Raw genomic sequence first — 19,935 nt, forward strand, 5'->3', positions numbered from 1 at the left:
CACTTCATTATGCTGTGATTGAATTGACATTGTTGTTTATTATTGCTATTATCCTTCTAATAGTCTGACCAACATCTTAATTTGCTCCCTGTTAAATTTAAGTATTATATTGTCTTGTATTTGTATGTGGCTTTGGACAAAAGCATAACCATAACCAAATGAAAGTAACAATAACCAAATTGACACAAATTGTGTCAACTATAACACACAGGTGTGTTAAAATATCAACACAGTAACTGTGTTACATGGGTTTAACACAAAAAATAACACAAAATGTGTTGTCCTTACCTAAACACATTGATGTGTTAAAAATGTGTTGTTTCCAACACATCCTTTTTGAGAGTGTATGTTTTACCTAAAGCAGGACAGGGGTTACCAGGAGATAAATCAAACTAGAACCAGTAGAATGGTCATAAGTCACAGACCTCCCTACTTTAGTGACATGCTGGAATAAAGGAAAGATCCAGAGTTATGGCTGTGGGATTTGGCAGACGCCTTTGTCGGATTCCAACCTGGGTCCCCGTGGCACTTGGACCCGTATATGGTATGAGCGCTGTAGCCTGTTGTGCCACAGCGCCCCGCACACAATATAATTAAAATGTAACAGGGAACAGATTAGAATGTTGGTCAAACTATAAAATGGAGAATAGCAATAATAAACGTCAATTCAATCAATAACCTAATAAAATAAGCAATGAAAATTAGTTTAGTCTTTATGTCTTTAGTCTTAAATGACCCAAAACTATGAATGAGTTCTATGATAACTAGTTCAAAACTTTCATAAAATAAACTTAGAAGTGTTAAGATAATGTATCTTGTTTTAAGAGTGAATTTCTTTTTAAAGCGATGGTTCGGAGTAATTTCACCCTAGGGTCCTTTGCACCATGACCCCGAGCCAAACACCCTCCCAGAACCTGTTTTCCCTTGGTTGAACCCTGGTCGAGTAGCGCTGTCAGAAATTAACGAGTTTCTGCAGTCGTAATGGTACCAACTTTTATCTCATAAATTACCCGACTAATAATGCCCTGAATGGTACGAAACTTCTACAGTATGTTCTTAACTCATAAAACGAGGCATTGAAAAGTTTGTAAATACACCAGGAGTTTATTTAAATAAGACTTGCCTGATGGATGCTACTATCTGCTAATATACCGCTGCGTCAGCGTTACTTCCGTGATTTGGGAAAAGCCTGTAAAAGTCCTGGCAGGAAGCATGCATAAGGATATAGATCCAGGAATGCACTAATATTTTGTTCGTAGTACCAGTTTGCAACAATTATTAGTTAACACTGTTGTAAAGTTCACAAGTTGTAAACACTTCGGAAAAAAATATTAAAAACTGGATATACCAAAAAACGTTGATATAATCGAATTCATTAAGATAACATTATGGAATGTTAAAACGGAAGCCTTGTGGGAACAACTATGATGCTGATAATGGAACTCTCTTGAAACGGTATTTGAGGGGGTACAAAAAGGAGCAGTATGAGCAGTTTGGTGAATTGTACTTTTTTGCGATGATCTGGAGGTGAGAATGGATACTTACGAACGTGGTGAATAGCTCCTCATCCATATATTCCACTGCAGAGTTCTACTGGATTGAAGGACAACTCCAGTTATCTACATGAAGGCACACACACACACACACACAGAACTTAAAAGTCAGTGCCAACAGAAATGCTTTCATTAAAACATGTAATCCCCGATTTTGAGATAAGATTTTTAGATAATTTGTAGACCTTTTATATGCCAATCTCTAGGTATGGTGAAGGGTATGTGATGATGTGGGGCTATTTTAATTTCCAAAGGCCCAGGGAACTTTATCAGGATGCATAGTACCTGGATCCATTAAATAACTGTCCTTTAAAAATAAAAATCTGCCTGCCTTTATGGGAATTTGACATAGGGATGCCAATACTTATGACCCCTGTATTTTAAGGAAGAACATTTATTTATTTATGATACATTATTCATTCACAAAGAAAACTGGTGTCCTTAAAGGTTGGATATGTCCTCATTTTGTTACTTAAGGCATTATGATCAATTTCCAGAAGATGATTTTATATTCCTTTTTTTAGTCAACTTTAGCATGGGTGCCAATAATTCTGGAGGGTACTGTGTGTAGTGCAGTAGGCTACGCTGTGTAATTCTGGAGAGTACTGTGTGTAGTGGCTACGCTGTGTAATTCTGGAGGGTACTGTGTGTAGTGCAGTAGGCTGCGCTGTGTAATTCTGGAGGGTACTGTGTGTAGTGGCTACGCTGTGTAATTCTGGAGGGTACTGTGTGTAGTGCAGTAGGCTGCGCTGTGTAATTCTGGAGGGTACTGTATGCAGTGGCTATGTGTAATTCTGGAGGGTACTGTGTGCAGTGGCTATGTGTAATTCTGGAGGGTACTGTGTGTAGTGGCTACGCTGTGTAATTCTGGAGGGTAGGCCTACATTGTGTAGTGGCTACGCTGTGTAACTCTGGAGGATACTGTGTGTAGTGGCTACGCTGTGTAATTTTGGAGGGTACTGTGTGTAGTGGCTATGCTGTGTTTGGAAGAGGCTCCCACTAACTTATCCAAAGGCCAAGGGAACTGTGTTAGTGGAAGACAAGCCTGCACAGCCTGCATCAAGCACTAATTTCTGGAATTCAAGTTGGACTAACCACAAGGTGAGGCTTTTTGTGGACTCTTGTCTGATCACTGGGCCATTAAATGTGAACATAGAAGCTAAAGTATAAAGCAAGAAGCGTCTGTGTGTGTGTCTGTGGCACGCATATCTCGCTGACCGTTTGTCAGACTGACCTAAGATTCCGTATGTGGCTCGCGCGTGACACAAAGGTGTGGACCCAGGCTGCTCAATGTGGTTCGATCCCCATTTGAAAGGTATTGTTTCAAACACAGTTTCAACTAAACTTTCAGAATCTGGTCAAAAATCGAGAGTTTTTATAAGAAGAAAGTGATTTAGAGAACACTAAATCACATAAACACATGTTTATGGCTTACTCTTGAAATGTTACCAAGGCTGTGTGGTGGCCACCTTTATGCTATTTCTCTAAAAGAACTGAACAGATTTAATGCATTGATCAAACTTTTCAAATTTAAGCTGTTAGGCTACTGAATGCCATTCATATATTTATATATTTGATAGACGTTTATTGCTAGTCTTACAATCAAAGTTGTGCAGTTTTGGGGGGGGGGGGGGGGCACCTTCATCTTCATCTCACCAAACGAACTGAAAAGGACACTAGATCTAATGTCTACACACAAAAAGGATACAAAATGCATAGCCTACGTTTTGACAATGTAAGTAAAGTATATGTAGCGTGATACAGGCAAATGTAGGAATCCAATAACAGCTCATGTCCAGCAAGGAAACAAACTTTCAATGTTAGAACTACCAAGGAACATATTTTAGATATGCGGGAACCCGGATCGCACGAGGGGGGGTCAAAATCCCCCTTTATGCAGAGCAGAGGCAGCGACTGCTCCATTGAAGTCTATGGGCATAGCTCAGAATTTCACCACATATGCTAAGATCTTAGTTCTATAGTTAGGAATGTGAACTTTGGGCACGTTTTCATGATGATTTGGGTAAGATTATTGAAAGATTGTAGTCTTTTGAGTAAAGCTTGAAAGCCAAATCTTGTCATAGGTTTCTGATGTATGGGTAGCATTAGGCAAAATGTTCTTCATTTCATAGCCCTTATTTGGTTGTACCTGACTTGTGCCAAGGCATGTGTTTATTTAAGATGCATGTGAGGGCATTAGTGCTTCAGTGATAGTCTTTTCACGTTATGTGTAAGCTTATTTTGCAATTTATTAATCTTAATTTCCCTCTGTTCTCTGTTTGCAGGCAGTGAGTTCTGAGGACTGCTTCCCTGAGAACACTGAGTGCATTCTGGAATATTCCAAATGTGTGCCACTTCCATACAAAAGAAGTTTCAATCCCGCAAGAGAGTTCACTCACCAGGTAGAGACAGACAGACACACACACGTAGAATAGCAAATAACATTATAATGTGTGTGCATGTATTTGTGTCTGTTGCTGTGTTTAGTTTATCCCCTTTTTTCATGTGTCTGTTGTTATGACTGTAGTGGGCTCCATCAACAGATCAGGGCAAAGTCGGTCTGTCCTGCTACTACTACATGCTACTTGACTATGTCTGGAAGCCATGGCTGCTGCCCTCAACATGCTGTAAGTGTTTGTGTGTTTTGAATGAGGGCTATGTCACTGTGCACACTCTAATTTGTTTGACAAATGTGCAATGTCATGCATTAATACAGGAACTAATCATCATTATTGTCGTTTTTAATAATAGTCTTGAATTTTGAAGTTTAGCCATGTTTACCATTATGTTGGTGGTAATGTAAATAATGTGTTGAATATATGCCAAACTGAGCATAATCATAATTTAGTTCAATCTTATTTTCTATTTACAGAAACTGAAACCCTCACAAATAAACTGATACCAATAATTAACATTGATGGTGATGGTGGCAAGGATGCCTTCATAAGGTAATTATCATTTTTGTTTGAACACCTGATTGACTTACCAACTTATTTTTTAATGTTTGATTTTTATCTTAATCAACAATAACATAATGTATAGCAATTGCTGTTTTATTTTTTTAGGTGCCATCCAGCAAGTCCCAGCCTGGAGCCAGAGGCTGGCACTGCACGTCAGATGGGGGAGGATCTATGTTAGGCATCAGAAAGGTGGTTTAAGCAAGAAGGAAAGAGCTTCTGCAGACAGTGTTGCAATTAGGTATGATACTTTTGGAAATTGATCTTAATGCCTTAATTAAAAAAATTAAGAAAAATCCAACCTTTAATGACAGCAATTTTCTTTGTGAATGAATAATGTATCGTAAATAAATAAGTGTTCCTTAAAGGTTGGATTTTCTCATTTTTTTTTTATTAAGGCATTAAGATCAGATGATTTTTAAATGTATGTGTATGTTAAGGTTATATAAACTTATGAACACAACTGTAATACATATCTCCATTACTTCTAACTATTGCACCTGACGTCTAGGCTGCTATTGTGGGTTTGCTTTTATTTGTCACACAAGCTGAGTTAATTATATTCACGGACAGGGTCAATTGTAACATATACTTTCTTTCTCTTTTTACAGACACCTGACTTTTACTGCCAAAGGGACCATCAGAGCACCTCTCCCTACCATCTATACCAGAAGAGTACGGACAAGGGCCCAAAATGTTTTAAAGGACGTTGCATGCCCAGACCATGGACTGTTTAAACCACTGTGGTCAAGCAGAAGTCTCTGTTCTCACTCGAGTGTCACTGCGTAAGCCCCCTACTGCAGGCGAGAAAGCCATGTTGATTTGAATATTGATTGATAAATACAATAAAGGCCATGTAACAAATTTTATTGCCTGTCGTACAGTATATGAATTTTCATGGTAAAGTAAAATAAGTCATTGGGATTTAGCAGGTGTAAGTAAATAATGTAATTAAGTGTATGTAAAATTAATGTGAAATATTATTTAAGTTAAAGATGCACAATAAGCTCAGTGATGGTTATGTACTATCTCACATTTAAAACCATTACATAAATCACCATATATAAATCACATGATTCATTTTAAAATAAAGGCATAAAGCCTATCGAAAAGCAAATAAAGGCATACACATAAATGCCTGCAAAATTAGCTGTGTCTGGCAGTATATGGGCTGTATATGCGTAGTCCCATGTTTGACATATCAGGGGGTATATGGGAACAAGAACAAGAGGTGTCCGGGGTCATATAAGTAGCTAATACTTGAAACATGGATCATATCAGGTGAGAATATGAAGTCTGGATATCTTGCATGTCGTCGCAGTCCCATTCAGGACTTTTGATATGCTCCTGATATGGCAATTGGCACTAAAATATCAGGAGCATATCAACCAATATATTTCCTGATATTACACATATCAGGAAATATATCACTATGAATATTCCCTGATTCAGAGCCTTTTCACCCAGTGAGTCCCTGTCCAAAACTCCAGAGATTCCAGACCCCAGTGAGTGGGGTTGGGAATTGAATGACAGAACCAAAGTCTGGGTGCCATATTGGACAGATCTGGAAGATGCCATCAAGGGATGCTCACTCCTCCTCAACTGTGGCTGTGTGGTTGCCTGTTGCCTGTACCACATTGTGCAAGTGTGAGGGAGGCTGTACTAATAATGATTAAGAGTGAAACCAAAAATCTTTGAATAAATACATGATGTTTAAGCAAATTCCTTTTAGGCAAGTCCCCACTTGGCGGCCATATTGCAACGCTTTTTGGGCACACTGTGTTTATTTAAGGCCTCAACAATGGTCCTTTTGGTCACAATATGTGATTTTTGACACTATAGTGATAGTGACCTGTCCAATCAACAAAGAAAAGCATACCTTAGAGGTAAAATATGGGTCTAGGGACCTGATATTTCAATGAATTTTTCAGAGATATTGACAGTTGATGAGCTAAATATGACGATGATACTAGATTTAACATGGAAATGGCCACCCCAACTTGTATCCATGGATTTTTGAAAACCTTAGGCCTATACCTAACACCCTGCCAGAAATCAAAAACTTATCCAGAAGTGCCCAATCTTCATGATTTTTCACATATTCCTTCCCAGCTATCTGGGCTATTGGAAAAAAGAGGAAAAAAGGCATGTTTAGATGATGCCCCCAGACCTAGCATTGTAGCTCACTGGGAGCACCAGTTGGCATATGTAGATGATGCCCCCAGACCTAGCATTGTAGCTCACTGGGAGCACTGGCATATGTAGATCATGCCCCCAGACCTAGCATTGTAGCTCACTGGGAGCACCAGTTGGCATATGTAGATGATGCCCCCAGACCTAGCATTGTAGCTCACTGGGAGCACTGGCATACGTAGATGATGCCCCCAGACCTAGCATTGTAGCGCACTGGGAGCACTGGCATATATAGATCATGCCCCTAGACCTAGCATTGTAGCTCACTGGGACCACTGGCATATGAAAAATATATTATATTGTTATTATAAGTAATCACAACAAATAATAAATTGGACTCTCTTCTTCCCAGGGGATAATTGTTTTAGATTTAAACATTGTCTGTTATTTTATATAAGTAGCAAAGATCATAGTCTGATTTTTTTCTTTTCTTCTGTCATAGTTTAATTAGTTAGTTTAATTAATTTCCCTCTTTCACAGTGTGTGACACAGTGCACTGGCATTCTGATACCATTGAAATCCATTCCACGGCTTACAGTTTACAGTATTCCTCGCCCATTGAGTGACGTGGCGAGCACCAATCACCAGCGCCAACGACACAGCCGGGGGCAGAGGCAGTTCAGGAAGTGTCCAAGATCTTATGGCCGAAGTTTACAGTGAAATTAAGTTCCGTCGCCGTATGGTATCTTCTACAGATTCACGAGTCTTGTCGATTAAAAAGTTGTCGTTATTGTTTCCGCTTTTGCCACAGTCATTTGCTTTATGCATTCGCGTTTTCCTTTTGTCCTAGATGTCCATTGCCATGTTGTCATTGCCTTAGTGTTTGACTTGTGTTTTTTTTGTGCCTCGTATAGGGTCGCTCCTTCGACCCTGCTCTCTTGATTTATTGTTGTTAACGTTGCCATTTAACCGCTTTGTGAATCCAAATGGAGCGTTGGATAATTTAGTTTCCGCCTGGCGATTCAGCAACGTTAGGCGTAAGGTTAGGCTACGTCTAGTAGTTATCATTAAAATCACTCCCAACCTCTCCTATCTTTGTTTCATTCGGGCACTACGCTCACCCGCATCGTGGGTGTGGATTGTTTGCCTCTCCTTCTCTCTATTTGTCTCTTTCTCGTTCTTTGTTTAGGCCTGCGTAGCCTACAACACTTTCAGACCCAGAACACAGAGACAAACAGACTTACGGAAGTAAACACGCTCAAGGGCAGGGAGGAGTGATGTCAGACCGTGTTCATGGAAAACGAGAATGAGTGTGGAAGCGAAACGGATACTGACGAGAATATCCAGATGTTTGGATGACACAGATATGACCTGTCAACTGGACAGGTAGGCTACAAGACACCAGGAACTGGCTGCAACATATGCTAGCCTGTCAACACGGTAAATTTGCTGTTTTTTGCACATAGCACACTTTCCGGTCTGAGGCAAAGTAAAAAAATACCCAAAATATCCTAAAATCTGCTGAGAGTTGTTGTTACTACCATTGTTGCATACTATATTCTGTGTTGTGTTGCCTTGGTCACAACGTGTCTGTGTTGTGATGGAACATAGAATGTAAATGATGTTCTATCTATTCGACACATTGTATGAAAGCGTAGCAGCGCCGTAGCCTAATCGACATCTGCTACAAACATTTTTTTTCGCTTGAACTTTAAATTAGTCTGATGGAAGCCTATATATTTGTATCTTTATTAAGTTGCAAGTGACCCGCCATCTAGCAGTCTCATCTTGAAGACAAGTCAAGCCTACTGTCAGACTTGTAACCTATCCTATGTTATTGATTGCTTGATTAATTGATTGCTTCAAATTGTCATTGTGGTATGTAAACTTAAAAGACATAATACAGTACATAGTAAAGTTTAAGATGCATTGTTGTTCATACAGCAAATCTTTAGAAATAGCTTAGATCTTTAGAATAGCCAAGATTATGAAGGGCATGTGATTACTGATAGGTCGCTCATGGGTCGTTGAAGTCACTAAGATCACTATTCTGTGTGGATTACTCTGTCTCATCACACACCCTGGTGACCCTAAAACACACACACACTCTCACTCTCTCTGGTGCCGCGTCATCTCTCTGAGTGTGTGTGTGTATGTGTGTGTCTCTCTGGCCTTTGGTCTCTCTCAGGTGATTGGGGGGCAGCATGTTGGCGTCTCCCGGGAGTGTCGCGGCGGTTGCTGAGGCGATAGCGGTGGCGGAGGAGGTGGCTGGGGGCGGCGATGGCGTGGAGGAGATGGACACCTCGGAGCCCAACTGGGCCTGGTTCTACCTGGCAGAGTGTGGCCACTGGCACATGTTTGGCGTGAGTGGAGGTTTTTGTTTGTTTGTGTGTTTGTTTGTGTGTTTGTTTGGTTGGTTTTGATGAATTTACCAGGAAGAATAAAGTATCTATTTATCTACTGTATCTATCTGTATCTATCTGTCTGTGTCCCGTTACATGTCTGCTGTTGACACAGTTTTTGCAGTGTATTACTGCCTCATTTTCTGTGCCAATCGGACCTGTTGGTGTGTCTGCCTTTGAAGACCATATGACTCTGATCACGTGTGTTGTCACCTGTAGACTGATCCGTTTGCGGCGGCGTCTGTGAACAGCTACGTGATCGAACAGAGTTACAACCGGAATCGCCATGGCTGTGTGGAGTTCCACACTCACAAATACGCCTACAGAATAGATTTTAAAGGTTTGGATCTGTGGTCTAAAATTTCTTACTTACAGAATATATTTCACAGGTTTGGAGATACCATAAGACTGTACTATAGGGCGAGGATCACATCAGCCAGTGGCAGCGGAAAATGTAACGCAACGCTCTCAGACCATAATACGTTTTATCTCTTTCCTAAGCAACACAAACGGTTTGTGAATTGAATACGGTCGCGTTGCGCTTTGAAAGTTGAACCAAGTTCAACGCTCAGCTTGCTCAACGCTAGCGTTACGCCAGCGTTGCCACCGTTCCACTGCTGAACCATAGAGAACAATAGGAAACCTGCCGCTTGCCGCTGGCTAATGTGAACCCCGCCTAAGACTGTACTATAAGGGGTAAGGATATTACAGAGGTATTACAGAGGTATTACTGAACATCATAGACTTGAACTACTATAGAAATGTTGTAGTATTGCTATAGGTTTTGCACTAGGGGGCAGTGTCTCTAGTGATGGGCAAATGAAGCTTTGGTGAACCACTGAAAGACGATGTGAAGCTAGCGACACTAATGAAAAAAAAATCCAATATGGTCACCACATTTAGATTTTTCAACATAAAAGTCCTTTCCCAAATCAGTATATGCAACCAAAAATACTGGTTTACTTAAGGACTTATGTTGAAAAATGTATGTGTGGCGGCCATCTTTTTTTTTCAGCTAGTGTCACTAGCTTCACACTGCAGTGGTTCAGTGGTTCACAAAAGCTTCATTTGCCCATCACTAGTGTCACAAGGTCGGTTGGTTCGCCGCTCATGGGCCTTGAACCGCCACCTTGACACACACACACACACACACAGGCATGGAAGACGAACGCTCTAACCACTGAGCTAAAAGCCCAGGCTTCCAACTCAGCGGTTAGAAGCGTTCTTAAGGTTAGCACGCTAGCTCAGTCTGCCTCCGTTACACTAGCTGTCTCCTTTGTTTCCTCTGATACACAGACATGAAGCAGACCAACCTGTCCACGGGGAAGCAGCGCGCTGTCAAGAGGGCCCTGCAGTCTGTGACGAGCTTCAGGTGACGACGACCGCTGCCACTACTACTGCTAATGCCAGCACCACTGCCACAGATTGCAATGCCAGAGCCCGTCTACGGACAGCCTGTTCACTTCCTATTACAGTCTTTCTCTGTTGCTACACTAAAACACTAAACACTAAAACCCATTGGCTGAAGAAAGTTCTCAGTTGCTAAAACACTAAAATCCATTGGCTGAGTTGCTAAAACACTAAAACCCATTGGCTGAAGAATGGTACATGGTAAAACACAATTTGCAGAACTCACTTTTTTAGCAAAACTTTGAACGCATTCTCATTTCCAAAACACATTCTGCACTCTAATGCACATCCATACTGGTACACGCAAGTGGCAAAAATGAAATAGAAATAGACATACACATGTCATTGATTAAACACAACCACTCAAAATTGATTACACTTGTTTCAAATGATGTGACAAAACCAATATAAGCCAGTTCAGAGAGCAAGTATAAGTATATATACTCTTTTGATCCCGTGAGGGAAATTTGGTCTCTGCATTTATCCCAATCCGTGAATTAGTGAAACACACACACAGTGAGGTGAAGCACACACACTAACATGTGTAAAAATTTTGTAAATAGTGCTTGAAGCTGAGGTTTTGTGTTTAATGCTTTAAGAAAACGGAGCAGAAGTTTCAGAAATTGTGTTTTAGCAATCGAGAAACTGTAAGACCCTAGTACCGAATTTGGTTGCAGTTTCACCAGAGTTCCACTGGGGGTGATCGTGGGCGAGTGCAAAATGAATGGGGGTCTATGGAGCTAGACGGCTAAATTTAAAGTTTATCTCTTTCACCTGATTGTCGTTGAAAAATCACAGATTTTATTGTAGTTCCTGCAATTTCAATATCGATTGAATGAATGAGTACTTATGTCCTTTCAATTTCTTACAGGTTGGGTCATGGTTGCCCATAACATGCTAGCATTCGTCTAATGAATGATGTCATTGACATTTTTTAAAGGCTTTTTAGAACAAATGAGCGACCCCCCCCCCCCCCCTTTCGAATGCAACATACAAATGGACAAAAATACTAAACATAAAATGATATCCTGAGAAAAAGTGTATTTTGAGGGGTGCAGCTCCATAGACCTCCATTCATTCTGCACTCGCCTGTGAGCGCCCTCACGAGGAACTGCAACTAGTTCAGAAACCTTCAGAAGTTTTCAGAGAGTGAAAGTTCTCCCCTTATTAGACATTCTTTGGAACTACTGTTGCTACAACTGCTAGTGTTAGTACCACTGCTTCAGATAATATTACTGTTACTACACCTGCTAATGTTAGTACCACTGCTTCAGATAATATTACTGTTGCTACAACTGCTGTTTTTTCTTTGGGCTTCATTCAGGTCCATCTGTGATGCCCCTGCAGTACCTGTACCCAGCCACTGGGAGGCAGTAAACTCAACTGAGCCGTACCAGGTACATTTAACTGTAATTGATTGATTGATTTTGCAATCACCTCCCATTACACATGTGCATTGCCATAACATTTAGATTTAACTGAAGCTTTTAGCCAAAAGGACTGACATAAAGCTTTTTTTTACCAGTATTGTACTAACATAGGGAATGTTTTGAATGCAGCCTTTTGAGAACAGAGCTACATGTTCACATATGTCACACACCATTAAAAAAACTTTTTTTAAACCATCACATACTGACCCAGATGTGACCGTTGGTGTTGATCTCCGCGTCATCACCACCAGACATGCACCTTTATATTGTCTGACTCGTCTCGTCTTGACTCACTGTCTATTTGGGACTTGGTTTAGGCTTTGGAAAAGGTGGCATGGAACTGGGACCAGTAGAAGATCAATTCTTAACACTTAAAAACACTTAAACCCAATTCTAATCCTAAATCTAACAATATTGTTATGTTCTCTGTATGTATACAGTATATATTGAACGATAAAAAAAACGTCGCCACTGACAGGTTGTTGTAGGAGTCAACTGTTGACCCAGGCCGGGTACCAGACGTGAAAAGTCTTGAAAGTCTTCCGTCCTCCTGTTTCCCTTCATGGTCTAATCACTTCACGGCTCTGCGCATTATGGGTGTGAGTCTGAGGGGTATTTTGCCGCCAGTGCATACGCACACTGTGGCCAGAGCGTTAATTAATAGTTAATTAATAAAGGATAGATAGATAGATACAATAGATAGATAGATACGATAGATAGATAGATAGATCAGAATTTAACACTGGTTGCATGTGATTGGTTTATTCAACTTCACTTCACCGGAGAGGTATCGTCCATTTCAGAGTCCCCACCTTGACGTAGCTTCCCACTACCTATATTGCTACCAAACTAGGGCCCAGCGTATTTAATGGAGAACTAGGGGCCCAGTGTATTTAATGGTGCGCTAGGGGTCCGAACTTGGGCCCAGCGTATTTAATGGTGAACTAGGGTGACCTAGGGGCCCAGCTTATTTAACTAGGGACCAGCGTATTTAATGGTGAACTAGGGCCCAGCGTATTTAATGGTGAACTAGGGGCCCAGCGTATTTAATGGTGAACTTGGGCCCAGCGTATTTAATGGTGAACTAGGGGCCCAGCGTATTTAATGGTGAACTAGGGGCCCAGCGTATTTAATGCTGAACTTGGGCCCAGCGTATTTAACTAGGGGCCAGCGTATTTAATGGTGAACTAGGGGCCCAGCGTATTTAATGGTGAATTAGGGGCCAGCGTATTTAATGGTGAACTAGGGGCCAGTGTATTTAATGGTGAATCGTAAACCAGGAACATGTCGTCATTGGCAGATTCACTCCATCACAGCAGCTACCGTTGATCGTTTCTTTGTTTGTGAAAATCCTTCTTCTTGGTGATGGTTTTTTTGTTTTTGTTTGTTTTTCCAGCTCATCCCTCTCAGCCAGGACAGCCACGAGTTTAAGGAGGTTAAAGAGCTTTATGAGAGAACGATGAGCAACACCATCCGCTCCATCCACCGCATACAGAACAGCGACCTGTGGGAGTTCTTTTGCAGGTTGGACATAGACTCTTACCACCTTAGTAAAACACTGGTATCAGATTGATGCTTTTTCTGCTGGTTGGACAGACTCTTACCCAGTGGTGTAGTCTATGTGATACGCAGGACTACGCAGTATGCCCACTTCAAAAGCATCACCATCTCAATATACCCACTTAAAATAGGCAAGGATAGGTATTAACATTTGGGGTTGATCTCAGTATACCCACTACAACTAACTAGACTACATCACAGTATACCTACTACAGCTAACTAGACTGCACCACAGTATATCCACTACAGCTAACTAGACTACACCACAGTATACCCACTACAGCTAGCTAGACTTCACCTCAGTATACCCACTACAGCTAGCTAGACTACATTACAGTATACCCACTACAGCTAACTAGACTACATTACAGTATACCCACTACAGCTAACTAGACTACATCTCAGTATACCCACTACAGCTAACATCACAGTATACCCACTACAGCTAGCTAGACTACACCTCAGTATACCCACTACAGCTAACTAGACTACATCTCAGTAAACCCACTACAGCTAACTAGACTACACCACAGTGTACCCACTACAGCTAACTAGACTACACCACAGTGTACCCACTACAGCTAACTAGGCTACACCACTGCTCTTACCACATCTAAGTAAAACACTGGTATCAGATTGAAACTTCTTCTGCAGGATGGACAGACTTAAGACCTGGGTTTTCCCATGCTGCCTTACGCGCGCAATTTTATTCACGCTGCTAGACAGCCTGGATTCTATGGACTTCGTTTTCACCTCAACGAAGGAACCAATCACAGCACGGAGGGGGGACAGCAAGACGATGACGACACACCGAAGCCATTATGAGCTACGTACAGATGCATTTGATAGACATTCGTAGCGCCCAATAAATGGCTCTGGGCAATCGTAAACCACGTTTCAAATACGAGAAAATGAATGTGTAGTTCCCAGACCCCATCTCAATGAGATGGGGTTTAACGTTAGCCAGGCTATAAAACACTGGTATCGGGTGTGTCTTTTTCTATGTATGTTTTTGCTGGTTTATGTTTGAACGTCTATGGAAAACAAATAAGAACAAAAGTAAAAAAAAAAAAAAAAAAACCCACTGGTATTGGATCGATAGTCGAGACTGATTCAGGGCTGAAAAAGTTGGATTGGTGCATCTCTAATAGTTATTACGCATCGTATTACGTATCAGTACTGGTTTCTGGTCTGGTCCGGTAGTTTGACCGCTTCATTAAAGTAACACAATGTGGGAATTCCGCATCTCACCACTTTACTACATACTGTATACCTGTTTAGCGGACAGGGACTCACCACTTTACTACATACTGTATACCTGTTTAGCGGACAGGGAGAACCCAGTCCCAACACCAGACATGCATCTTCATAAGCTCTTGATTTTATCCTTTGAAGGTGTTGGAACGACATTGTGCCCTATTGCTCTAATAAGGTAAAAGAGCTACATTGAGTGACTTTAAGGTAAAAGAGCTGTATTGTGTTGCTTTAATGTAAGAGAGCTATATTGTGGTACTTTATGGTAAAAGAGCTGTGTTGTGTTGCATTAAAGGAACAAAATACAGAGTTAGATAAGATGATGCATACCCTTTTTCGTCTCTGTGTGTGCAGTAACTCACCCACCGTTAGCCTAGCTTAGCATAGCTCATTGAAGTGGGCAGAACCAAATAGCCGTTAGCTCCCAAAAGTGACAGGAGAACTCTGACGTTGTTCCACAGGAAGCGGGAGCAGCTGCGGAGGATAAAGAGCGGCGCGGAGGTGCAGGAGAGGATGCTGTTCCACGGGACGTCCGCCCGCAACGTCCAGGCCATCTGCATGTTCAACTTCGACTGGCGGCTCGCCGGGAGTCACGGACACGTCTACGGCAAAGGTACGTACGTACGGCACCTGAGAGAGAGCGAGAGTAGAGTAGACATCTTGCCGCCCCCCCACCGAACACACACAAACACACTTTCCGTCACCCCATTATTAGTAGTTTTAAACAAAAATTAAAAAAAACTCCACATTGGACTTGCAGTTTCAGTTACAGTGCTATACCTCTTAAAGATGAAGTGTTATGTAAGATGCCGTTTCAGTTACAGTGCTATACCTCTTAAAGATGAAGTGTTATGCAAGATGCAATTCACACATTGTCCAGATAAGGGTTGTGTGTTTTTGAGTAGAACAACACAACACGTTACATTTATGTATCTGCTTCTCATGGTACCCAAAGCACTTTACAGTGAAGGGGGCTTCTAAAACATTAACCAACCTGTGTGATGCACGGCAACCATTTTGTACCAGAACACTCACCATGCACGTAATGTGTGTGAGGTGGAGAGTTCGGCGATGATTAGGTGGCCAGGTTAGGAATTTAGCCAAGACTCCGGGGAACCCCTTACTCTTTATTACAGTATATATGCCAGGGGATCTTTCATGATCTCAGTGAGGTCAGGTAAGGCGATCATACTGGAAATAACGAAGCGGCAGCGCTAAGCGTAACGCTCAGACCATAATAAGTTATACTGTATCTCATTCCTAAGTAACACAAATGGTTTGCCTAAACTGACAATAGGATACTCTCGAGTTGCACTTTGAAAGTTAAACCAAATTCATCGCTCAGCTTGTTCAACGCTCTTACACACACACACACACACACACACACACAAAAAAACAGGTTTGTACTTTGCCAGAGACGCCAGGTATTCCAGAAAGTTCTGCGAGGCCTAGATTAATGTGATCGACTAACAATTTCTCTCTCTCTCTCTCACACACACACACACAAACAGGTTCTTCCTTTGCCAGAGACGCCAGGTAGTCCAAGTCCAGGTATTCCAAGTTCTGCTAGGCCTAGACTAATGTGATCGACTAACAATTTCTTTCTCTCTCTCTCTCTCTCACACACACACACAAACAGGTTCATACTTTGCCAGAGACGCCAAGTATTCCAGCAAGTTCTGCGAGGTCTCCCAGACGCACCTCCTCAGCCTCCAGACGCACGGCCTGCTGACCGGTCCCCAGTCGGCTTCGGCGGTGGCGGCAACCACACCCTACCGGTGCATGTTCCTGGCCCGCGTTCTGGTCGGCGAGTACGCGGTGGGCACGAGCGTGCTCTGCCGCCCGCCCTCCAAGGATGGCACGCTGACCAATGTCTACGACAGCTGCGTAGACGACGCCGGCCAGCCGAAGATCTTCGTCGTGTTCGACAGCAACCAGGTGTACCCCGAGTACCTCATCGAGTTTCACTGAGACGCGACTCGAATTCACATGCACACACGACCGTGCCTGTGACTGAGACCACGAGATTCCGCAGAGGACAGTACTACTCTCCTCCACTGGACGAGGACGATCTGCGTTATATAGACTATTGTATTTTGGACCTTCTTGGATAATTTATTAAAAAGAGATATGGTAAATAGGCTATAAATGTGTTTGGTTTTTTCTTAGCTGTAAACAAAATGATGACTGTACTTTGACAAAACCCATTCAGAAGCTGGTGTTGAAATACTGTTTTTTATTGTAATGAAATTGAAAAAATAAAAAATAAATCATTATTTTAGGGGTTGGAAATGGCTCAACAACACACCGTCTGCTAAATTAATTCACATCCCCACTGACATGATTAAAAAAAAATCATAATAATAATTGATATTGCATTCTGCCATAAATCCCCAGATTGTTTCCCAGAATTCCCAGATTGTGTGTATGAGGCGCATTTGCGACTGCCTCAAGCCAATTGTGCCGTGCCGTAGACTCATCTCACCTTGCTGGGTGTTGTGAAATAGGCCTGGTTTGTTTTTTGACCAGTGTGAGAGATCCCCTTCTTATAGCACAAGGAATCGTATATATCTGAAACGTATATCTGAAACTGGAACACATTTATTGTACTGATAGGTCAGTGGTTCAAGCTGAGGACAGTGGTCCAGGGTGGAATTCCCGATATGGAAATATTGGCTTGATGGTCTTTTGGGCCCCAACCGTCGACTTCAAGGCAGTGCTGCCACCGTTGGCTTCAAGGCACCCAATCCTAACCCTAACCCTGGCCTAACCTTGAGGTCGACGGTGGGGCCCCACAAGACCATATAACGAAATATTGCATATACATCAAAAATATGCTTAGATTCTTCTAAGCCAGTGGTTCTCAAACTTTTTCTTTCATTCCCCACTTTGATCAAGGGGACATTCTCGAGCCCCATCTGTCCCTCATCGCTCTAAGAAAGTGGTAGGTCAAGCTTAAAATTGTCAAATTTATTGAAATAATGACAAGTTCTAAATATATCCTTTTCAACAGAGTTAAAATCAGCTGGTGCTGCAGATATAATAATAAATAAATACATAACACACATATTTCTGTTTTCCAGCAACATATTAGGAAGCATAGGCCATTTTACAGCATTGTACAATATATTCAATGAAATACCAACATGCTGCATTAAATGGATCCATAATCCAGTCATACTGAGCACTGCTGGTTGGGAAATATTTTTGAAATAAACTTTGCAGGGATGTGATGTAGGCCTACTGTTTAATACATGGGATCACAAGAGTGGCTCCCAATCAGACGTTTCAGCGATTTCGCTCAGAAATCTCAAAGGCATAATACTGTCGCGATCGAGGCGCCTGTCCCATAGCCTACTCAAGTTTTTTTGGCGAATGCAGTAATCTTATTTGCTAGGTGAGGTAGGTGCTTGTCTTTGCCTTGTAACTGGACATTTAACTCAAATCTATCGCTAAGATATATCAAATATATCGCTAAGATAGGCCAGCTTCGTCAAGAAATGTTCATTAGTGATCGAACGTGCTTGCAGATTCAAACATGCGCTCTTCCTCCAAGAAGAGGCGACTCGGAGCTCAAACACGCGCGACAGCACTTTACCTCGGGAAAGCCACCTTGCCTCGCTGTGAAACAGTACAGCCTTTTGGTCAGATACCATCGCAAAGTGCGGAGAATAGACGCGCTTTTAAGGGCCGGGTTTTGATGAAATTCACCACTCTCACAACAACGTTCAAAATCTCATGTAGGTCGGGACTAACTAAGCTGCCTTTACGAGCGCTTCCCTGTGAATAACACAGTGTGTCCATTGGGCATCGGGTGCTACCTGGGCCCAGGCTACAGATAAAAAAATAAAAATAAAAAAAACTCCTGTTTTTCACGTCAGTTCGCGCCCCACCTGGCATGTCTCCGCGACCCATAGTGGGTCGCGACCCACAGTTTGAGAAACGCTGTTCTAAGCTGACATTTACCCATAAAATTGCTGATGTCTTGACCAGGACTCCATGGCAGGAGAGCCATTGTCTCAATAGGACCTTCCTGGTAAAATAAAAGGTTAAATAAACCCATGAAATCACTTGTTGATTATGGTTGTTAGAATCACTTGTTGATGTTGAATCAGCATGACCACTTCAGTAGATATGTACACATGCATGCACATGCACACCCACAAGCACATGCACGCACGCACACACACACACACACACCTAAACACGCACGCATGCACACAATTCAAGAATTTCTCAGAATTATGAACAGGCAAGATGGGGGTGGGGTTGTATAAAATGTATTTTACATGTGAAATCTATGAATTAATTATGTTTTGGTACTTGTTGTCTAGCAGATACCAGTGAGAATTGAGTGTGCATAATGCAATTCAGTGAGACAGTTAGAATCATATATGCCTTTCACCTTTTGTTTTTAGCCAGCAGCCAGACCAGCAGATACCCTGACTTTGCTGAATTACTGAAGCTAAGCAGGAACAAAGTAGGAAATGAACACAATTTGACAAGGGTGACTTATTTTTGTGGAAAAAATGTGCCGGACTGGGCGTCTAGTTTACATCTATAATGTGTGAAACCAACATCCCCAAGAGGCCAAAAAAGATATTACATGTTTTATGCACAGCAGGGATGGGCGGAAATTAGGGTTGGGCACCGAAACACGGTTCTAATATGGCGCCGGTGCCGACACAAACGGTAGTAACTGCATCGAATAACAACGTGGATTTCGGTGCTTAAATAGCGTTTTTTTTTATTATTATTTTTTTTTTATATATATATATATATACGAGGCATCACTGCATGTCATGCGCCATCTCTAACGTCTTGCTCTGATAGCAACAGCATCCAGATACAGTTAGCTAACATATGATAAACACTGGATGTATAAACCAGAGGGGTGCACCACATGAGTGTACAGTGTTTGACAGCTTGCGTGAGCCCAAGTAGCTTACTTTAAAACGATATCGCGAGCTCCTGTCAAAATCTAGCAGTGGGCCTAACTACACACAAGCAAAAGGCTATGAAACAACATCAACAATAGGCTATACGTTATACACAATATCCTTGCTAATGCGCTAACTGACATTTATTTGAAATGTTATCAGCAAAGTTGTGAGGTGAAAACTTTATTTAACGGTGTGTTAAACAACATAATGGCATGATATTAATCTTTCATGTGCATGAGGTCCATATAGCATCACAATGAATATGAAGATCATGTTAAAAGTTAGCTGGCAAA

The 19,935-nt window shown here is 41.8% G+C and overlaps 1 protein-coding gene and 1 long non-coding RNA gene across 5 annotated transcripts; both read left to right on the plus strand.

Moving 5' to 3' along the window:
* Nucleotides 1-3,575: 3,575 nt before the first annotated feature.
* LOC121719683 lies at nucleotides 3,576-5,593 on the plus strand. 2 transcript variants are annotated; one of them, XR_006034288.1, is made up of 5 exons: nucleotides 3,576-3,955; nucleotides 4,081-4,180; nucleotides 4,426-4,501; nucleotides 4,619-4,751; nucleotides 5,122-5,593. It is a non-coding gene; the product is annotated as an uncharacterized LOC121719683 (long non-coding RNA). The 2 variants fall into 2 exon arrangements; XR_006034289.1 differs by having other exon boundaries at nucleotides 3,579-3,955; nucleotides 4,156-4,180.
* Nucleotides 5,594-7,303: 1,710 nt separating this feature from the next.
* LOC121719538 (protein mono-ADP-ribosyltransferase PARP11) lies at nucleotides 7,304-16,975 on the plus strand. 3 transcript variants are annotated; one of them, XM_042105266.1, is made up of 8 exons: nucleotides 7,304-8,083; nucleotides 8,832-9,006; nucleotides 9,265-9,385; nucleotides 10,342-10,417; nucleotides 11,780-11,852; nucleotides 13,282-13,409; nucleotides 15,161-15,312; nucleotides 16,339-16,975. In XM_042105266.1, the coding sequence occupies exons 2-8, from the start codon at nucleotides 8,848-8,850 to the stop codon at nucleotides 16,668-16,670; spliced, it is 1,041 nt and encodes a 346-aa protein (XP_041961200.1). In that variant the 5' UTR covers nucleotides 7,304-8,083; nucleotides 8,832-8,847; the 3' UTR covers nucleotides 16,671-16,975. The 3 variants fall into 3 exon arrangements, with proteins under 3 accessions (XP_041961200.1, XP_041961202.1, XP_041961201.1); XM_042105268.1 differs by having other exon boundaries at nucleotides 7,304-8,029; XM_042105267.1 differs by lacking the exon at nucleotides 7,304-8,083 and adding an exon at nucleotides 8,112-8,521.
* The last annotated feature ends 2,960 nt before the right edge of the window (nucleotides 16,976-19,935 follow it).

The sequence above is a fragment of the Alosa sapidissima genome, chromosome 9, assembly GCF_018492685.1.
Source record: "Alosa sapidissima isolate fAloSap1 chromosome 9, fAloSap1.pri, whole genome shotgun sequence".
Taxonomy (NCBI): Eukaryota; Metazoa; Chordata; class Actinopteri; order Clupeiformes; family Clupeidae; genus Alosa; species Alosa sapidissima.

Coding starts and splice junctions, on each gene's coding strand:
- LOC121719538 (XM_042105266.1), top strand. CDS start 8,848: ATGTTGGCGTCTCCCGGGAGTGTCGCGGCGGTTGCTGAGGCGATAGCG. Junction 11,853..13,281: donor ACTCAACTGAGCCGTACCAG/GTACATTTAACT, acceptor TTGTTTTTCCAG/CTCATCCCTCTCAGCCAGGA. Junction 15,313..16,338: donor CGGACACGTCTACGGCAAAG/GTACGTACGTAC, acceptor ACACACAAACAG/GTTCATACTTTGCCAGAGAC.